Genomic DNA, 20,922 nt, shown 5'->3' with positions numbered 1-20,922 from the left:
GTGTGATGGAGCCTATGATTGACCAGTGACTTACCATGACCTCTTGTAGGGCTTTCACTCTAAAACAAAGACACCGTGGTGGCGGATTCGAACCAGTCAGGTTCGAATCCGCGTACTCGGCTGCTGTAGCCGTGCGTCTTAGGCACTAGGCCACCCGTTTTTTTCTTTATTGCTAACTTCAAAACCTAATTCCACGCACACAAAATGATACGCGACAAAGCCATAACGTTGTTGGCGTAATTTTTTTCGCCCGCTGAGCCTTTGCAGCCGATCCTTGCACTCATTATGACCAAGCTTAGGTAGGGTTAAACGTCCTCCCTTTGACGTAGCAAGTTCCGATATGGCATCATAAATATGTGGCTTCGGCGATCAAGCGCGCGATAACATGAGCTGATCGCGGAGGCCAAGGATAAACCTCCACCATTTGATGCAGCGGTTCCCAGACCGCGCCACACGTAGACCTGAAACAGCAGCTTTCAATGCTTTCACCAATAATCGGTTTAACATTTCTAACCTCTGCTAATTTTGTCTGTATTACGGCGCTTTTGCTTTATTCTAGGAGATTAATTTAGACAAATGAAACACTCCCCTGCAAGTTTCCATTTACACAGTTGCGGCTGGTTGTTTTGCAGCTGTAGTTTCAACAGCACATACCAGCATAATCGCTTGTGTTATTTTCTACGGTTCGTGTTCGTGTTGTTGTAAACCAAGTAGCAGAACGAACTTTGCAAACGCTTTGCTAAACTTCTTTGAGATATGAACGCAATAGCTTGCGGGGGTCTTTCTGAGTGGTACCCTTGCGTGAAAATGGTTTGCGAATAATTAGTTGTCGGTTTTCGGAAAGTTCTTGTTTATACTTCCTTACCTTAAGTTTTTCAATCTCCATTGACCAGCCGTAATAAATGTCGTATCATGCTTCCCTGCTTTCCAATAGGTAAGCTATAGATTTTAACTCTGTGGCCCTGTATGTCAACCTCAACGGGTATACCCTCACCATTCCCGAGGCGTCGGAGATGCCTTGCGGAACATTGTAAATAAGAAGGCATTTAGCTCCATCGTCCAATTTAAGCAGCTATGCATATCTCTGGTTGGCAACTTGAGAATCAGCGCGCTCAAAACAAAAGCTCGTTTCTTGTAGATTTTTATCGGTAAAAAGACGTCGCTGTATGCTCGTGAATCTGGAGGGAAAATTAAAACTTCTCTGTCTTCCAGCATGCTAGGATCACCCTGATATTCAATTGGGTCTAGGTGTTTGGCAGTGAATGCATTTTCAGGGAAACAAAAGCTGAAAAGTCACGGACATCAAACAAATGACGATAATTAGCAAGTATATGACTTAACGTACTGAAGCGATTGGCACTGGCAACATTCCATGCCAGCCGACTACGTGCGGCATCAAGAAAGTCGTTCTAATTTCCGGCTGACCACCCTCTATCTTTGCTGCAACCATGTTGGACATATTTGTAGGCATTTTCAAAGCCGCCTTGCTAGGATTGCCTTTGTTCCTGTCACGCAGCTTAGGATTGTAGGGTGAATTACGTTGAGAAGCTGAGGCATAGCGTCAGGCCTCCTGACGGCTCAATAAAGTAGCACGTCATGGGTACCAATGACGTACTCCACGTGACTGGTGACATTTGTGTCACCGCTGCCGCTGAATCTTTTAGTGGTCATGGGCATAATTGCTATAGGAGTCTTGCGCTGCCCAGGGGGCGCCACAGAAGCGGTGATAAAAAGCACCCCCTAGGCGTCTGCTGGGTAGTACAAATCCTTGGTGTCTGCATACAACTGCATGCAGTCGGTATGGATCCACCGCTTTAATTTGTCATCATAATCATCGTCATCATTATCATCATCAGCCTGACTATACCCACTGCAGGGCGAAGGCCTCTCCCATATTTCTCCAATTAACCCGGTTCTGTGCTAGCTGCATCCACTTGATCCCTGCGAACTTCTTAACCTCATCCGCCCACCTAACTTACTGCCGCAACCTGCTACGCTTTCCTTCTCTTGGAATCCAGTTTGTTACCCTAAGCGACCATCGGTTATCCTCTCTTCGCACTACATGTCCTGCCCATGCCCATTTCTTCTTCTTAATTTCCCCTAGAATGTCAGTAACTTGAGTTATTTCTCTGATCCACTCTGCACGCTTCCTATCTCTTAATGTTACCCCTACCATTCTTCGTTCCATAGCCCTCTGAGTTGTCCTCAACTTAAGTAGAACCCTCTTTGTTAGCCTCCACGTTTCAACCCCATAGGTGAGTACAGGTAAGATGCAAGTGCTGTATACTTTCCTCTTGAGCGATACCATTCAGCTGCTAGTCATAATCTGCGAGTGCTTGCCAAATGCGCTCCATCCCAATCTTATTCTTCTTCTTCTTTCCCTTTCATGGTCCGGATCTGCGGTTACTACCTGTCCTAAGTATCCATATTCGCCTATTACTTCCAGTGCTTCGCTACCTAACGTAAACTGCTGTTCCTTCCCGAGCGTGTTGAACATTACCTTAGTCTTCTGCGTATTGATTTTTAAGCCTACCTTTCTACTTTTCCTGTCTAGGTCATCAATCATTATTTGCAGTTCATCCCCCTTTTTAGTAAGCAAGGCAATGTCATCAGCAAATCGCAGATTACTGAGGTATTCTCCATCTACCCTTATCCCTAACTGCTCCCATTCCAAGTCTCTGAATACTTCCTCTAAACAAGCTGTGAATAGTACTGGGGAGATTGTGTCTCCTTGGTTGGTTTGTTGGTTTGTGGGGTTTAACGTCCCAAAGCGACTTAGGCTATGAGAGACGCCGTAGTGGAGGACTCCAGAAATTTCGACCACCTGGGGTTCTTTAACGTGCACTGACATCGTACAGCACACGGGCGCCTTGCTTTTCGCCTCCACCGAAAAGCTGCCGCCGAGGCCGGGATTCGATCCCGCGTCCTTGGGAACAGTAGTCGAGCGCCGTAACCACTGCGCCACCCCGGCGGGGTTGTGTCTCCTTGCCTAACACCTTTCTTTATGGGAATTTTGTTACTTTCTTTATGCAGAACTATGGTTGCTGTGCAGCCACTATATATATCTTCCAGCACTTTCACGTGCGGCTCGTCTACCCCCTGATTTCGCAATGCCTGCGTCACCGCCGAGGTTTCAACTGAGTCAAATGCTTTTTCGTAATCAATGGATGCTATGTATAAGGGCTGGTTATATTCCGAGCATTTTTCTATCACCTGATAGATGGTATGGATATGATCGATAGTAGAGTGCCGTTTCCGAAAACCTGCTTTATCCTTTGCTTGATTGCAGTCTAAGGTTGTCCTGATTCTATTAGCGATTACCTTAGTAAATACGTAACAGAGAGTAATCTGATTGGTCTGTAATTTTTAAGGTCCTTAGAGTCCCCTTTCTTGTATTAATTTGTATTATGTATGAATTACAACGACTTTAAGGCATTTAAAATTATTTTAGGGCTGTCATGAGTTGAAAAGGCAATATATAATCCAACTTCAGGCGTTATACGACATGCAGCAATCGGAGGCGAAGGCACGGCGCGCTTGCCAGCCGATATAGCCAGGCGAGTGTAGTGCGAATTCGTGGAGCTCTACGAAAGCTTTACACGCAACTGAGTTGAAGCAAGTGAAGGCACGAAACCGCAGCACGGATAGGCACCGTAACAACCCCTCTTAGGCACAGACAGCCCTTCCGATGGGCGCCTTGAGCCGGCCGTGCATGGGCCGCTGGGATTTGTATTCCAATGCATGCATGTGAGCTAAGTTGATCCTAAGCTTTTTGTTAGCTTTTTACGCACCATTCAGCTGGTAAGTCACGTTCGTAATGTTTGGAAATACGAAGTCCGCATACTAAGTCAAACACAAAGCTGAAGTTGGGACTGTAGAAACGTTCGAATTGCACCGCGGCAGGCGCTTCGCTGTTCATCGTTAGTTGCAGATATCAGTGAAGGTACGCTGACTTCGTTCCACTATACTCAACTGGCAATTGACTTTAACTTCAACGTACATGCTTACACCTCTCGATCCAAAGGTATTGCCTGTTGGCTTAGTGGAGACTTTGCATATTAGAAGCGCACTGTCACATGAAGAACGCGCGGTGCGTGCCCGAAATTCTATTGCCGGCTGCTTAGTAATTATAAATATGCGCCGAATCCCGTGTATTGCTGTTTTCTCTTGTAAGTGAATGTCTGTTTCCATTGAGATAGCAAGCGTTTTAAGTAAACTCTAGTTTGTCATCGTCCTCACCTTTCGTTGCTTGACGTACGCACTTCGTACTTACGCCGCTGCCGAAAACAGTAGCATAACGGGCGATTTCTCTCGCGATCACAAATAAACACGCTTACATACCTGGTTGTACTTTATATTGTCACATTAGGCGGTGCATACGCATAAGGAAAGAAGAAGAAGAAGGCTCTCGTGAGTTAGAGAGAAGACGACGTTCAACAGAGGCGGCTGGTGCCTGCAGAAAACGTCTGTTTGAAAGCCTTGTCTTCCGTGTCCGCCCTCTGCTACAAGATGAACTACCCTGTAACACCTTGGTGGAGGTGCGGGGTAGTTCAGCTTGTTGCAGAGGGTGGACACGGAAGACAAGGCTTTCAAACAGACGTTTTCTGCAGGCACCAGCCTCGTTTCAAATCCTACCCCACCACCCCCTGCACCACAGCCAATCCCAGTGGTTGCTGCTGCTGCCACAACCCCGCCCTACACACCGCGCTACCCTACCCGCAATCCTGCGGAGTGGCGCATATCTGACGATAGGGCTATTTGCTTCGTCTGCTGTCGAGCTGGCCATACGTCCCGCTATTGCCGCAGCCGTCCGGCTCCCCCCTCTCAACCCTATTACAGCCCTGTCCACCAGAACTATTATGCACCACGACGGCACCTTATACCGGGACAATATACGACCTGATGGCCCGGCCTTCTACTAGTAGTCTCTCAGCACCTACGCGCAGCCGTCCTTGAAAAGCTTCACGACGTTCCTACAGCGGGTCATCTAGGCGTCTCTCGCACATACGACAGTGTGCGCCGTCGGTTCTTTTGGCCAGGCCTATATCGCACAGTCCGCCGCTACGTAGCTGCTTGTGACCGCTGTCAACGCCGGGAAAAGCCATCAGTTTTACCAGCTGGACTTCTGCAGCCAATCGACATCCCCATAGACCCATTTTCTCGAGTGGGTCTGGATCTTCTAGGGCCTTTTCCACTGTCCGCATCGGGGAACAAATGGATTGCGGTGGCCACTGATTACACCACAGGCTACGCGGTCACACGAGTAATACCAACCAGTTGTGCAATTGATGTCGCTGCTTTCCTCCTCAACGACGTTATACTCGTCCATGGAGCTCCCCGCCAACTGCTCACCGACCGTGGCCGTTGCTTTTTGGCTCGTATATTCGACGAGATCCTACGGCTGTGCAACGTTCGTCATTCTTTCACGACTGCCTACCATCCACAGACGAACGGGCTTACCGAACGCCTTAACCGGAAACTGACTGACATGTTGTCTATGTACGTTTCTGATGACCACCGTGACTGGGACATAACGCTGCCATTTGTGACATTCGCTTACAATTTGTCGCGTCACGACACTACCTGCTACTCTCCCTTCTATCATATATACGGCCTTGAACCTCTGCTTCCTTTTGACAGCCTGCTCCCGTCTGTCACCACTGCCAGCTCATATGCTCGTGACGCCATAGCCCGAGCTGATGCTGCCCTCGTTGTTGCTCGCGACCGACTCGCAGCCTCTCAGCACTCCCAGAAACGTCGCTATGATTCCTGTCATCGCAACACCGAGTATTCTTGCGGCTCTCTCGTGCTGCTTTGGACCCCAGCTCGCCGCATTGGCCTCTCGGAAAAACTTTTGCCCCGTTATACAGGACCTTACCGTATTTTACGACAAGTGACACAAGTGACATACGAAATTGCGCCCTTGCATCTCGCCCGCCATGCCTCTACACCACGCACCGAGACGGTCCATGTTGCACGCCTAAAGCCGTACTACATGGACCCTGGTTTGGACGCTAGTACGCACCGAGACGCTGCTTTTCAGCCGGCGGGGTAGTGTCACATTAGGCGGTGCATACGCATAAGGAAAGAAGAAGAAGACTCTCGTGAGTTGGAGAGAAGACGACGTTCAACAGAGTCGGCTGGTGCCTGCAGAAAACGTCTGTTTGAAAGCCTTGTCTTCCGTGTCCGCCCTCTGCTACAAGCTGAACTACCCCGTAACAATATATTTCAGCTCTGTGTCGGCGGAGTGACCAGCTTATAGCGAACGGCGTTCCCCTTGAACCAGTGCAAGCATGCATATGACCGCCCGTACCAATCGCACCGTAACCCAGTTTCGTGCGGCTTCAAAGAAAACAGTAGAATTGAAAGATAAAACTGCTAACTTGTCCGTGACACCCTACAAGTAAGCGGAAACAGCGGCGGTGACGACGTTTCGGGACAGACGGTACACGGCAAGATGAATGCCGCATGCTTTGATCATTACGCCGGAAGGCAGCCGCAGCGCTTTTTTTTAAATATTAGACTACTGCTGGTTCACAATGATGTCCATGATACGTGATGACTATTTTCACGTTCACGCAGGGGCAGAAAAAAGAACAATTCGACGCAGAAAGCCTGCGAGATACGTGCTGCAGCATAGGCATAGCCGCCGTTGTACTACCCAGTCAGGGTTCTCTTCGCCGTCACAAGGAGGCGCCACCCTACTCAAAACTCCAGCGCAAGGTTCCTATTGACAATGTATACAATTGGTGCTATGGCTGCCGAGGAAAACGTAGAAGATAACGCGCCTTGGGCGAGAGGCCGAGTCTAGCTTTTGGTGAGGAGTCATGTGCCCGCAGTCCCAGGAGACCTTACGGGTTCCTCTTTGCCGCTGTGGCCATTTCTGTGCAGCAGCTCCGATGTCAGTGCACGGTTCCAGTGGCTGATGGGCTGGCTCCAGTTGAGGAGTGATTGCACAAGCGCCGTACATCGTGTGCCTCTATGTTTAGCGGTTTGAATCATAGACGCCGAATTTTCAATCTGCCGCAGGAGAGAAGCGACTGACACTTTCTTTTTCATTCATTCTTACTGTCTTCCCCTCCCCCACTGTGCATTTTCCTTGGCGCAGACAGAGAGGCTACATATATAAGCACTAGTTTTATTTATTTTATCAAGTGAATATGCTAAGAGAGTGACCCAAGTTTCAAAATAAAAATCAATGAAGAAAAGCAAGAGAAGAACATCTGAACGTTTTTTATAGACATTCATATATTTATTTGCACAGTGTCCAGCAATACAGACCAAGCAGGAGGCAACATTCCAAACAATACGAAAGAACCACTTCGCAAATCCATTACTAGGAAACTTCAAAGCAAAGAAACCTGAAGTGGATATACAGAGAACATTAACTTCATACATAGGATACAAAACAGAAAACTGTTTTTCAAAAGAAGCGACACATCGGACAGAGAAGACATCTTTAGGCAGTGTATTTCACGCTTTGGTAGTTGTCTTAAAAATTGAGTATTTGAATGTATTGCTGAGTGCAAAATATGGAGAAAGGTTATAGCTGTGGCCAAAACGACTGTGCGGTGTGGTTACGAAACTTATATCAGGAGAACGACCAATATTAAATGGGCTGTAGAGCAATGAGTAAAAAATTTCATATTTGAAAGTGCTCTCCTCTTTTCTCAAGATGATATTTTATCGCTAGTCATTAGAAGAATAGGAGATAAAAAGGTACCAAAGCCACTAAAGTTTTTTCTGTACCATGTCGAATTTACATACTTTCTAGAAACGGATTTCATTCAACACAAACGTGTTCTTGCATTAGAGGAGTTAAGGAGCTGAAGCGAACGCATTAAGTTCAAATGTAGGATGTTTAGATAACTTATTTAGAAGGCCAAGTCTTCTCGTGCTTATTCGAAGTGAGAGAAAACAATGAGCTGCAAACAATTCCGCAATGCATGTGTGCTATGTCATGCCAGTACACGTTAGAGAACACCAGGTGGTCAAAATTTGCGGAGTCCTCCACTACGGCGTCTCTCATAGCCTAAATCGATTTAGGCCGTTAAACCCATTGAACCGAACCAAACCATTTCCGCATAACCTAACAGGCCAAAACTTAAAAATATATTAAACTCTTCGTATCTAAAAAAAAAATGGGCTATAAGAGCGTTCCAATTTGAGTCCAAGATTTCGAAAATTAAAGATTGGATATAAACTCATCTTCAGAAATGTTAACGGCGACACAAACAGTAGCGAGACAATAGGCTACAAGGTTTAATGACGAAGCGGCCACACAGGGAATGTATTGAATGCCAATTTTATCTGAGGGGACGAATTGAGCTGAGGGGCTGCGATAGCTTACGTTGCTGGCGCATTGTACTGTATTGTGCAGCAGATCTCTAAATGAATAAAATCGTCCACGATGTCGCAGATTCGTTTTGCATTCGAGCCTTCTATGCCCATGAGGAATTGCTGTGTGAATATTCGCGCTTTTCGTTTGATGACTTCAGGTACACAATGACACGACGAAGGCATGAAAACGATATATCAGATGTGCATGACGAGACTGGAGTATTGGAATCATTTTTAACAAGCGTAGCCACCTCGGACACAAGATTTCGCAGCTGCTCACAGTTAGCGCCGGCAAGCGTCTATACAACGCCCCAAAATGTTCACGCGGGTGCATTGCGCTGCCTTGGCGGTGAAGGTTGAGCCTTTCAGGCTCACGATCTTGCCCACCCCCAGAACTTCAGCAGGTACGTGCTGCCACAATTCCTTGTGAAAAAAAAAAAAAAACGGCTCCATCTGTGCAGTGAAGTTTCCCTGAATATGCGGGTTTGCCACGTCTGTGTTCGCGAAAAAAAAACTTCCTGGGGTCTTTTTTTTCTTCCGCACAACAACAGGGAAAGGGGGGACTCACCGCCGTTTCCAGGTGGACACCAGAGTGCGGAGGATGTCAAGATACTGGAAGAATCTACGGGTCAACATTGGTTTGGGCGCCCTCCGGAAGTGTCTAAGTTGTGTCGCATCACATTGTGCACATCCTCTGGGCGGGCTAAGCGCTCGCGGGAGGGGACGAATCATCATAATCCGTGTCGGGTCGCCTTTGTCTAGTGTCTCCGGCTCAACTGCTCAAAGCGTTGGGTATCTAGGCAGTGCTATTTGACTACGTAAAGGGCTGAAACAGTTGTAGGGGTTTAGGAATGGTTTGAACCTAGTAGTAGAGTGAAAGCTATGAGTGTTGCAGTGATAGCTTCTGTGAGACTGCTTTTTCAATCCGCGAGTGTTTTCATAATTTTCATTTAAGGTAGGTTTCAAAGAAGGGATGGCGCCTTATATTTTTGAGTGGACACCTACACCTAACCAGCTCTGGCTGATGTTTTCAAATTTTATCTTCTAATTTGTAAATTGCCTTATAAGGCATGAAAGGCGCACTTTTATCAGACCTGAGAGAAGGGAAAAAAGTGGGAGTGAAAGTGGAAAGAATGAAGAGGTTCCGTAGTTGAGGGCTGCGGAGTAATTTCGACGATGAAAACGACATGTTTGTAGAGATCGACAGGCAGGGGCGACCGCGGCCATATTTATTTGAGAAGCTGAAGAGGTGACGACGGCAGCGTCTGGCCGAGGCGAAGGTCGTGAGTGTTCCTAAGCTCTCGTGCCGGCGCTGCTTCCTTCTCTTCGGCACGTGCCGGACGCATGCCACGCGAGTCGCTACAGGGCTCTTCCCCTAGACGATTGGTCGAAAAAAAAAGAAAAAGGAAAAGAAACTCGCAGTCTAAGCTAAAGGCACTGCTCTAAAAAAAACTATCAAGAAGGCTATACACATAAGTACATGTTAAGTTCGTGTCCAAGTCGTAGTTCAAGGGGCAAGCAGGTTTCATCAATGGCTGTTCAGGAGGTCGTGGCTGAGTAAAACGTAGCGGTAGAGGAAGCGGGACTGTTGAGGAGCGTGCGGCAGCACCTTGAATCCTCCGCTTGTCAGAACTGAAGTTGTGTCTGGAAAAGTTAGGACGCTGCGCACGTATCCAAGATCTGATGTAATTCAGCAGGCTGCGTCTCTCATGGAAGTTTGGTACGCTGAGTCGCTTCCGCCTGCTGCGGAGGTCGGCTGACAAAGACTGATTTTGAACGGGGCGGGCTAGTTGTGGTGAGTTCACCAGGGTGTCGGTGGTGCATGCGACGGCGCTGAAGGCAGGATTTGTGCTCACATCGAACTGGCCGAGTGGATGCTGCAATGCACTGCGGCGAGCCAGTTTTGGGGAGGGAACGTGACGAAGAGCTATGTACCGTCCTAAGCTTGCAGCACGAGAGGACAAAATTAACCGTGATGAAAACAGCGGCTGTGGGCTGCGATGTGCGTACGCACGGGTCACTTGCGGTAGGCATAAGCTCACATGTTGTTGCTGCCTGATAGGGTCTTGGAAAAGCGAGAGGTGCACAACAAAGGCAAAATGAGTGGCCATAGGCTCTGTGACACGAACCAGAATGTTGCGTCGCATAGAGCGTTGTGTTCGAGCGAGGTGGCGGCGGAGCCCACTGATGCGCAATCGCGATGGAGGGCGATTGTAGATGATGCGCAGGACGCTTGGTGCGAGAAATCGAGGCACGTGCTGAAGTCCAGTGCTGCTGCCTCACACGACTCGCATGCCAGCACTTGAATGACGGCAAAGCTTGTCACTTGTATAATGGGAGTGTAAGTGACAGCACAGGAGGACGGAACAGCTGAGGCTGCGCTTACAGTCTCGTAGACGATAGATACGTGTGGGAAAGTAGCCGGACCGGATGCGCTAGGCAGGAGTGGCAGGGAGCTGGCCGGAGACAGCTGCGACGTGCTGTGCCCCAAGGATGCAGCCGTAGATGAGAGTGATCCTGGTGAGGTTGCGGATGCTGGCGGTGGCGAAAGCGGGTCTACCGCATCGTAGAGCGGCAGCGGGCAGTAGCTTTCGCGGAAGTATGCCAGGACGGCAGCACGCAGCTCATCGTATGGCCGGCAACTCGAGGCAGGGCAGGCAAGCCGGCAGAGGATGTCAGGTGGTAAGATTTCGGAGAGGACTGAGTGCTTGAACTGCTGGATGGTGATGCAGTTCTGGTACATCACAGCCTCCGGTTGAGCAAACCATCCGCCGATGCCTGCAGGCCGGAACATCGGAAGCGGCGGGTAGAAATCCAGGCCTTGCCAATATGCCATCCTAGGACGCCACCGGGGTGAAGGCACGTTTCTTCGGATCACCACAAATGTAGAGATCGCCAGGCAGGGGCGACCGCGGCCATATTTATTTGAGGAGGAGCTGAAGAGGTGACGACGGCAGCGTCCGGCCGAGGCGAAGTTCGCGAGCGTTCCTAAGCTCCCGTGCCGGCGCTGCTTCCTTCTCTTCGGCACGTGCCGGACGCATGCCACGCGCGTCGCTACATGTTCACTGCATTTCTAGGTGTTCTGTGGTTGGCCCTTGTTGAAGACGACAATTTTTACTGCACAGCGCGATAGTGTGTTGCAGTTTTACACCAGGCCTGATCGGCTTCGGCGATATTAGGGTGCTTTCTTGCCTGGGTACGACAACGAAGACGCTATTTGCTGTACAGCGCGAGAGTTCATGATAACTGCACCACCCATTGCGCTCGCACCAGCGGCGATGTACACACAAGGCAAACGGATAGTTTCCGGCACTACCAAAACGAGATCATCGAAAACGGCATAAGGGGTGACAATCGCCCTTGCCGTTATAACACTGTACCCTCTACTATACTCAACGACTCCAAATTTCTCAGGCCGCAATGAACATATTGGGTCAAACCAAACACTTACAATTATAGAATTGGTACGGGTCCTGGCTCACTCGTGGAATCCTGGTAACGAAGCGGAACACATCACAGCTCAAGGATTCGTCAGCCCAGCAGGAGACGCGATATTTGCTGAGAATTTTACGAAGGACGGCCTAGAATCATCTCAAAACATTACTAATCATTTTAAGCTTGGAAGGAGGACATTCCCCCTCCAGACAAAACCTTACATAAGGAACAGGAGACCACCTTGAGGCGACTCCAGAGGCTATACTTCAGGTCTCAATACTTGTGGAAATTCTGCTTCAGTGATTACGACCCAAAATGTACATTTTGTGGTGAAATAGCCACTTATGATCACTTGTGGACTTGTAAAGAGGAGCTGCCTCCGGAGTCTTCTTCCTACTCTGGAGCAATGCGAGGCCGTGTCGGTCAGCTCAGACCTGGAAGTTCAAGCCCGAGTCATTGAATGGACTACTCAGGTCGCTGTTAGCTGTGCACTGATAGTCATCTAGAAGATCATCTGAATATTGCCTTTTCTGACAAAATAACAGTCTTGAAATCTAAATGTGCATGAGAGCAGTAGATCTAACGCTCTATAAGAGCTGAAATGCTCCTTAAGTCCAAGGTCTTCCTTCCAAATGAAGCGCAGTGCCCTTTTCGCCACGCTACCTGGTATTAAAGATTGCGATTTTGTAGACGCGAGGCATGAGAGTCTCTATTAGCCAGCCTCTTAAGGAACCCGCCGAAAACCATTCCTGAATTTTAAAGAGAAGCGTCCTCCATCGAATGGCCCTCTATTCCAGGAATCGCCAGTGCAACCACCCAATACCACTCAGTACAGTTTCTGTACAAGGCAACTACCCCACTGACTTGCGGTAACTTATTCGGGACTTTTTCCGGGAAGGACTAAGTCGACTACTCCAATCTTCTACCCAGCCTCAAGCAGCCTCTCTCATTTATACCGTACAAGATGTGCAGTAGGCACTATACTCCGACACTGACGGCCACTCCACGAGAACCACCCGCTCGGAGCTACGCCGCCACTTTACGTAGCTCTGCTCCACGACGAGGCGTATCAAGCCCTCGTCCCCTCGTCGTTACGAACCCGCGAGTCCAGAACTCTTGACCCTCGATCGCCAAGCGTAGCAGCAGAACTCAAGGCCCTGAAAACGCAGCGCCTAGAAGACTTAAAACAACCGCCTGCGGCCCTTCCATTGCGGTGAGGCCGGTCATATACTTTGCTACTGTCCGTACAGACGATTTAGCTTGTGGGGTGTTGCGATGCCCCACGACAACGTCTCGGTCCACGAGGACAAGAAATAGAAATAGATGACTACATGCGCAGGAGAGACTGTGAATTATAAAGCCATCATTTCCACGGTTCATCACTATTTAGAGCACATTTTGTGTCACCGGGCGGAAGCTACATGCGAAGAAGGTCCACTAACACCCGTTGGGAAGGCTAAAAACAGCGCCCTTTGGAGGCGAGGTTGCTTCACTGCAGAATAACAATGACCCTTCGCTGCTGACGATGAGCGAAAATGCAACAACCATCACGCCACCACTGCACACGACGACCACATCGATGACCACGGGAGCAACCTTTAAACTGGCTCCACCGCCCAGCGAACTGAGAATTGTTTTCCAGGTACGACCCCAGTACACAATGAAACTGAAAGGAAATCGACTCCAACGAGCAGCGCGAGGACACGAAGAAGTGACCTGGAAGGGGAGGTTGACGCTCACACAGGTACTGCCTTAGAGGATACTACAGCTGACTAGTCAGCCACCAGTGCATGATACGCGGCGCATTTCGACAAACTAGCAACCATCTCAACACGCCAACAAATTTCGAGAGATAGTTCAAGCAAAGCCTGCGCATATCGAAGTGGGCATTCATTTTATTCCGCTTATTGACCTGGAGCCATTCTGAAAGTTTCCGTTGCCAGTCGGAGCTGATGGTGAACTGGAACAAGAAGTCTAGGGTGGTGATCCTTCCCCTTTATTGGTAGGAAACAAATTTAAGCACCTGCGGCAGTTTCAGGCTATGCTGTTCTTCCAGCATATTGCCAGCTGTAATTTATTTGTCGATTTGTCCAAAAGCATACGAAATCAGACATGCTTCCACTGGCTGCACCAGTCCATCTCCGGACTTAAGTCATGTTCGATAAACACCTGTGTATGGATGTGTTTGTTGGGATTCGTCGTGTGTATTTTTGTCTGTCCCCATCAATGTATTAGCGCTAATTTCTTCCTAAATATCTTAGGCCACCAAATTAGGAAAAATAAAATCCACAACAGGGCAGGGAGATTTGTTCTATGTAATTAAGGCCGGAAACTTAGCATGACAGATACAAAATATGAATTTTAGTGGCAAGAGCTAAGGGACCGTATAGATTCAAATTTTCTCATAAAAATTATTACCCTAAAACAGGCGTGAGCCGCGAAAAGTTTATTCAGGCACTGACTTATATATCAAAGCGATTAGACACCGACTTGAAAGTAAGAAAATTTTCTTCTATGGCTGACGTCTTGCAATACTCATTTTTGTTGACACTGTCCATGATTACAACAGTTTGCCGTCAAATAATGTGTATATTCCATCAAACGATACCATTTATTATGCATTGAAATGAAATGTACCGTCACAGTTAACGTATCTAGCCACACGCTGTACTGCCCCACGGGCGACTCAGGTATTCAATAAACAAAACGACGCCTTGGTCACAGAGAGAAGCTGCATATTCCAGTTTGAGACGAACCAATGTTTTGTAAAAGTTTGGGTTTAGTTTGTGGGGCTTAACGTCCCAAAGCGACTCAGGTTATTAGAGAAGCCGTAGAGGAGGGCGCTAGAAATTTCAACCACCTGGGGTTCTTTAACGCGCACTGACATCGCGCAGCACACGGGTGCCTTGCTTTTTGCCTCCACAGAAAAGCTTCCGCCGCGGCCAAGATACGATCACGCTTCCTTGGTCGCAGCGCCAAACCACTGCACCGTCGCGTCGTGACGTCTTCTAAAGTCTTAGTGGGCAATGCGAAAAGTGTCTTCGAGGTAACCAAGAGTTTGGTTAGCGTTATTAACTATGTGAGGAGCATGCAACTATTATGACAGTTTATTAGGGGCATGAGCACCTAGAATTTCGCAATATGAGAGAATGTGACGTGTTCCGGGATCTTACACGGAATGCTGGTCAGCCATATGGGATAATTATTAGGACATTGTCGCCAGATTCATGAAGAGTAATTACACTGCCAACCTTCCAGTCATCGGGTACACTGTCTGCATAACGACTGCTCAAAAAGCTCGTTAGGATGATAGAAGAGAACACCTTTGTATTTAACAAACACTTACAATTTATGTTGCCAATTCTACAAGATGGGGACATCTTAAGCCCTTCATTTATGCTCAATATCTCTATAATGTCAAAAATAATTGGTACCATTAAAGGATGCGCTATGGTTGGATAATCAGGATGCATTGTAGCGATTGGATTGATCGAAAAGAACACAAAAAAAGGAATTTTGACACTGATGACTATTTCTCCGCAGTAGGAACTTGAGAATGCTGAGAAGGCTGAAATTACCGGTAACGAAGCGGCCGTGGTAGATGGCATCTGCACCTTGCCGCCGTGCCGGTCACGGGGGACCGTTTGGGCAATTTAGTATTTTGCTGCATTGCCGGTCTTAAGAATTGGCTCCTTTGATTGGTAGGAGGGTTTCATTACACAAACCTCGCATAAATGATTTCATAGAAGTTATATGTTTTCGGGTGCTTAAAATATGAAACTTACGGCACTTTCATTTGCAATTTTATTGGCGGCGCAACCACTTTTCTTCCAGGAAAACTTTCGGTAATGTTCCAGGGGAACAATCTATTTTTCTAGTTTTTTTATGCCGGTTTAGTGTAGGTCTGTCAAGGGATCCACTTGGAAAACGTCTGGGTAACACACGTCAGTGCTCCGTCCTCTTTATAACAACTAGATATACTTTCTAAAAAATATTGCGCCGCGGGCCTCGCGTTCGGATCACAATCAAAAGGTTCCAGACCAGATCGTCATAAACAGTCGAGGGTGGTCAGCCTTGTAAGAGCTACACGAATGTCTCGACATTTTCTATCCGAAACGAATATTTCTGTTTTGTGCCTTGAAAAATATTACTAAAGAAGACCGGTACGAATCGCTGAACAATGCCTAAGTGATAAATGAAATTCAGACACACAGGAGTGGTAATGTGATGAAATAAAAAGTAGAAGACTACAGCTGCGCGCCCTTAACTTGCTCTTTACATTGTCTTGAAGTATGCATCCTCCACTAAGGTGGGCCGTATTCTATTTCCAGCATGGCGGCATACGCAAAACGCTTCTCGGCCTTTGACCGAAGTGCTACTTCGCCCCCTGCCTCTGGAGCAATCCATTCTCCGTCCCAATGGTGTCCCTCACTCAGCCAATTCCGTAAAGCTAGGCCGATGGAGGTTAGATAGCTGCTCACAGAAATCCCCCCTTTTCGTTATTATGGTGGAAAACAAGATGCCTGTGTTTGTCAACGGTGGCCCAATCATGCCACAACTGTTTATGTTATCAGTACATCGTTTAATGACCTGCTAGAATGTAATGTTTATCTGCAACTGAAGCGCGACTTCTCATGGAGTGATCGGTGATCTGTGCCCAGTGGGAGTGTACAGTGCAATGGTGCGTGCATGCGCAATCGCTGTCGAATTGGGCGTGTTGCCTCACGCTAGGTAAGACGTCAATTTTGGTATTCACTTTCGGCGCATGCATGGCGCCATCGCAGGCTGCCCCATGAATGGCATCAGCGTTGAAGGCTGCTTATTGCGAGGGTCCTCGAGGAACCCCAGATTTGAAATGATGGCTTTGTGTTCCCGACGATATGATTTGTGACACCTGAATATACGCGCTGTGTGAAGAAATCTGTCTTGTATAGTTTCCGTGTTACACGGCTACACACGAATCTGGACTATTCTTTCCTTCGTTCAAAAGGTGGTTTCTGCGACCGGTATGAAGCTTACCTCGTGTAGTAAAAATGTCCGAGTGATTTTGGTTACATATGCAGCAGAAAGGCATGGCGCAACGTTCCCTGCCCACTCGAAAATAGATAAGACTAGCAAATCGCTTAAGTGGCACGGAGTGTGATTCTTTGGAAAGCCTGCTGTCGCAGTATTCGTCGCCTTTGCCTTTTAACTACTCGCAGCCCACAACTTAACGTTTGTTCCCTGGGTCCCGTATGTACATGCATCACATTCACGCTGGGTATGCACTTCCAATTAACTAGGCACCGTACTTAGTAGCGCCGTCAAAGCAACAAGTCGTCTATAAAAGCAGACCCGTAATATCTTGAAAAATGCGGTTATTGAAGAGTTCTGTAGTTATTAGGTGGCTACTGTAATTTTCACTGAACGAAAAAACGGCAGATGGTGATTTTGCGCATATTACCGCCTCCTGAATGCAAAGTCAATGAAGATCAATCAAAGATGCAGAGGGAGCCTTAGTCCACAAGCCAAGGTTTCGCCGAGACGACTTTTTATCCCAGACGAAAAAACGTTCTGTTATCGAAATGTTCGCTTATGGACTGCGGCTCCATCGCAACCCTTGGTGATTTTCTTTCACTTTGTATAGCTATCTTCTTCATTTCTGTCTATCCGTTTCCCCGCACCGATGACGCCAAAGACTGATTATTCTTCTGTTATCGAAATGTTCGCTTATGGACTGCGGCTCCCTCGCAACCCTTGGTGGTTTTCTTTCACTTTGTGTAACTATCTTCCTCAGTCGATCTGCGGTCGGACAACTGGCAACGTCTAATGCACCCAGCAGGCATGACCCCCTGTTACACCGAAGGATTTGTTCAAATTTATTATGATGTCTTCCGGTCTGTCCAATACACCCGCAACATTTGAAAGATCTTTGGATGCAGTATTACGTGGATTCAATTGGATGTCTCTTTGTCTGGATGACCTAATTTTTTTGGATGGTCATTCCAAGAGAACGAGACCCTAGTCCCCGTTCAGGATACCTTGCAGCTGGCCTCGTTCGGAATAACAAGTGCTGTTTTTTTACTGTCAGTCTTTGCTGCTTGCGTCATCAAGATGCGTCATCAGTTGACGAAGCTGTGGATTATGTCGTTGCTGGTCTGCCATATCGTCAGGATTCAAGGCCCCAAAGAAGCTGTCTTCCTCACCATCTGCGTCTCCTGGCGACTGTCCTACGGGTGCTCAAGACAAGCAGTCAGCATCATGATGATTTCGTCCGGATTTATGCACGATCGGGACTTCGTACTCTTATAGCCGTAGGCTCCACCGTGGAAGCCGGCCTGCGGGATCCTTAAGATTGGCCAGCCAGCACAGCGAATGGTGGCAGGTGACCACACGAAACGGGCGGCAGTAGAGATGGGGCGCGAACTTGGTTATGGCTCAGTTGACGGCGAGACATTCGTTTTCTGTTGTCGAGTGATTGCCTTCCGCCTTGGAAAGGGTCCGGCTTGCGTACGCAATAACCCGTTTAGCGCCATCCTGGAGTTGTACAAGCACTGATCCTAGTCCTTTGCTGCTGGCGTCCATGTGGAGTTCAGTGCAGGCATCTTGATTTTGCAGACATATTCCTGTCCTGCAGGAAGGCACGTGACTCCGGATTTCCTCTCCTAATCTTTTCTCTGTGCTATGTAAAAGGCGGAAGGAGAAGAGATAACTGAGAGGAAAGCAGGCGGGGTTGGGTCCAGTTCCCGTAACAGCCTGGCAAAGGAAAACTGCACCGGATTTTTAATTCCGCATGGACGTATCTCCACTGAATTCTCCGCTGAGCTCCTTCATTGGGCGCCTATCTCCCCGGCAGTCGACGCTCGCGCCTTGGGATAAAAAATTCCGAGAGCACTGCAGGATCTGCAGTGGAGAAATCCCAAAGCCTGGGCGTTGCTACTGTACACGGTACATCACGCGCCCCTTGTCGAGCACAACGAGCTTTTCGTTAAACGCACCAATGTTCACCGGCGTTCTATAATTAGGAAAGGAAAGACGCAGTCTCTGTCACTCGCGGAATCCCGCTACTATCATCCTCACAGTTGATAAGGAGAATTATGATGTGCGTTTCACGATCCCCGGCGTAGCACAGTTCGTTAAAGCACTCGGCTGGGGATCCGAGCGATGGTGGTTCATTTCCGGATAGAGACAGGATTTCTGTTTTTGTAATGACGTCCTCAGCTTGACTGACAAATGAAATCCCGTGGTATACCGCTGAATCTCGCGAAGAAGTGCGATACTTCTCACAGCCGCACGGACGGACACGCTGGCGAGTCATGAGCCGTAAAAGGCTTTCGTCTTAAAAAATAGGGAGGGTTTACATTCAAAGGTGCAGAAATGCCGATAGGCTGCGAGCTTTACTATGCAAAATTAAGAATTACTCCGGCGAAGAGAGATCTAGGAGCGTTTTCTGAAATCGTTTTTTTTTTCTCACAAGCTGAGCGTTGAGCACTCCGCCTGAGATATGCGCACAGTACATGAACTTAAAGGTTGTTCTCACGTAATTAGCTAGGACTGAGGTATGAGGAATAGTGAAGCAAAGCAAAAGCACAATATACTGCACTCATGGGTTACTTCAATGCCCGGGTAAGCAACAAGCATGCTGTAGACCAGGCAGCGAAGGGCTTAGAACATTGGTTCGCTGAACGAAATAATTTGCGAATCGTGAATACCTTCTTGAGCAAACGGAAGAACCGCAAGTGGATATTAAAGCCAGAATAGGGAGACTAAGAAGACTAAAAATAAAATCAACTTCATAGTGTACTCTAACCCTGACATCGTGCACGATGTAAACGTAATCGGAAAGGTGCGATGCAGTGACCACAAGACGGCTAGGCCTCAGATTAGTCTAGATTTGCACAGGCAATGGAACAAACTAGTAAGGAAGAAGCCCATCATCGAATTAGCGGTGAGAGGGAAAGTATAGGTATTCAGGATCTCGCTGCAGGGCAGATATCCAGCGTTAACTGAAGAGGTCGGCCTCAGTGTACAAGCAATTGACAATTTCAGAGCTTTCATAACTAAGTGCACTGTTGACCTAGGCGGTAGGATGGTTTTAAAGGATACTGACAAACTATGAATGGAGACATGGGATCTGATTAAAAAATGTCAAAGCATGAAAGCCTCCAACCCAACAGACAGGATAGAACTAAGAGAACCTTGAAAACTAGTCAACAAGCGTAAAGCGTTCGACGGAAGAACATATAATATGGAAAGAATCAAGCATGCTATAAAGTAATGTGGAGGTCTGGGCTAGTTTGTTGGTCATGATTAATGAGCCGCGCACCAGAAATACACAGACAGGAAGACTGGACAAGCGCTGAACTTATAACTGAATTTCATTCAAGAGACATGTTAGAATAAATATGATTCAACAACACAAACAATACACAGCGTTGGAAGGAATGCAGATGCAAGAAGCTGTTGCGTATGCTTCATCATGAGCTGTTGCGTTGGCCTCGGTGATTTCTCCTGTTATCTTCCTACCATTTCTCTGACAAAAAAAAAAAAAAGAGAAATGGGATACCTAGATAGGCGTAGGTGATTTGTGATTAAGGTTGCTGTGGTGTCTGTATCCCATGCATCGCTGCGTATTGCTTGTGCTGTTTTACCATATTTATACTGACACAATCTTGAATAAAATTCATTTGCAAGCTCAGCGATTGTCCCGCCTTCCTGTGTGTGTCTTTCTGGTGGGCTGCTCAGTAATCATGCTCTAAAGAATGGAGGTAGCCTAAAAATAGTCAAGAAGAAACTAAACATAAGTAAAAATCAGATGTACGCACTGAGAAACAAGGTGGGCACTGTCATACAAACATTGGTAATAGTCATAGTCGAAGTAGCCGAAGAATTCTACACTGATTGATACAGTAGCAGAAGCAGTCAGGACGATAATGAGAATGACAGTTGTGTAGATTAATTAGACATTCCACCATTAACAAAGAATGAATGAAGAAATATTTAGAAGCTATGAAAGGAACAAGCAGCTCGTGCAGATGGGATAACTGAAAATTTATCGACTAATGGGAGGGAGGGGCTGATATTGGGTTAGAAAATCTGGCTACCATATACACACACTGACATGACCATGACTTTACCTTCATTTTAGAACAATATACATGTTATAAT

General features: G+C 47.5%; 1 protein-coding gene across 1 annotated transcript in view; it reads left to right on the top strand.

Moving 5' to 3' along the window:
• Positions 1 to 13,300: 13,300 nt before the first annotated feature.
• The window catches only part of LOC146182593 (uncharacterized), a 90,061-nt gene continuing 82,439 nt past the window's right edge, over positions 13,301 to 20,922 (top strand). Inside the window, exon 1 of the mRNA XM_084609565.1 lies at positions 13,301 to 13,417. Within this exon, the coding sequence (XP_084465691.1) occupies positions 13,301 to 13,417 (117 nt within the window). The remainder of the gene's footprint in view (positions 13,418 to 20,922) is intronic.

Source organism: Amblyomma maculatum, chromosome 7, assembly GCF_055883805.1.
Source record: "Amblyomma maculatum isolate TAMU_Amacu chromosome 7, ASM5588380v1, whole genome shotgun sequence".
NCBI lineage: Eukaryota > Metazoa > Arthropoda > Arachnida > Ixodida > Ixodidae > Amblyomma > Amblyomma maculatum.
This window is presented reverse-complemented; position numbering and strand designations above follow the sequence as displayed.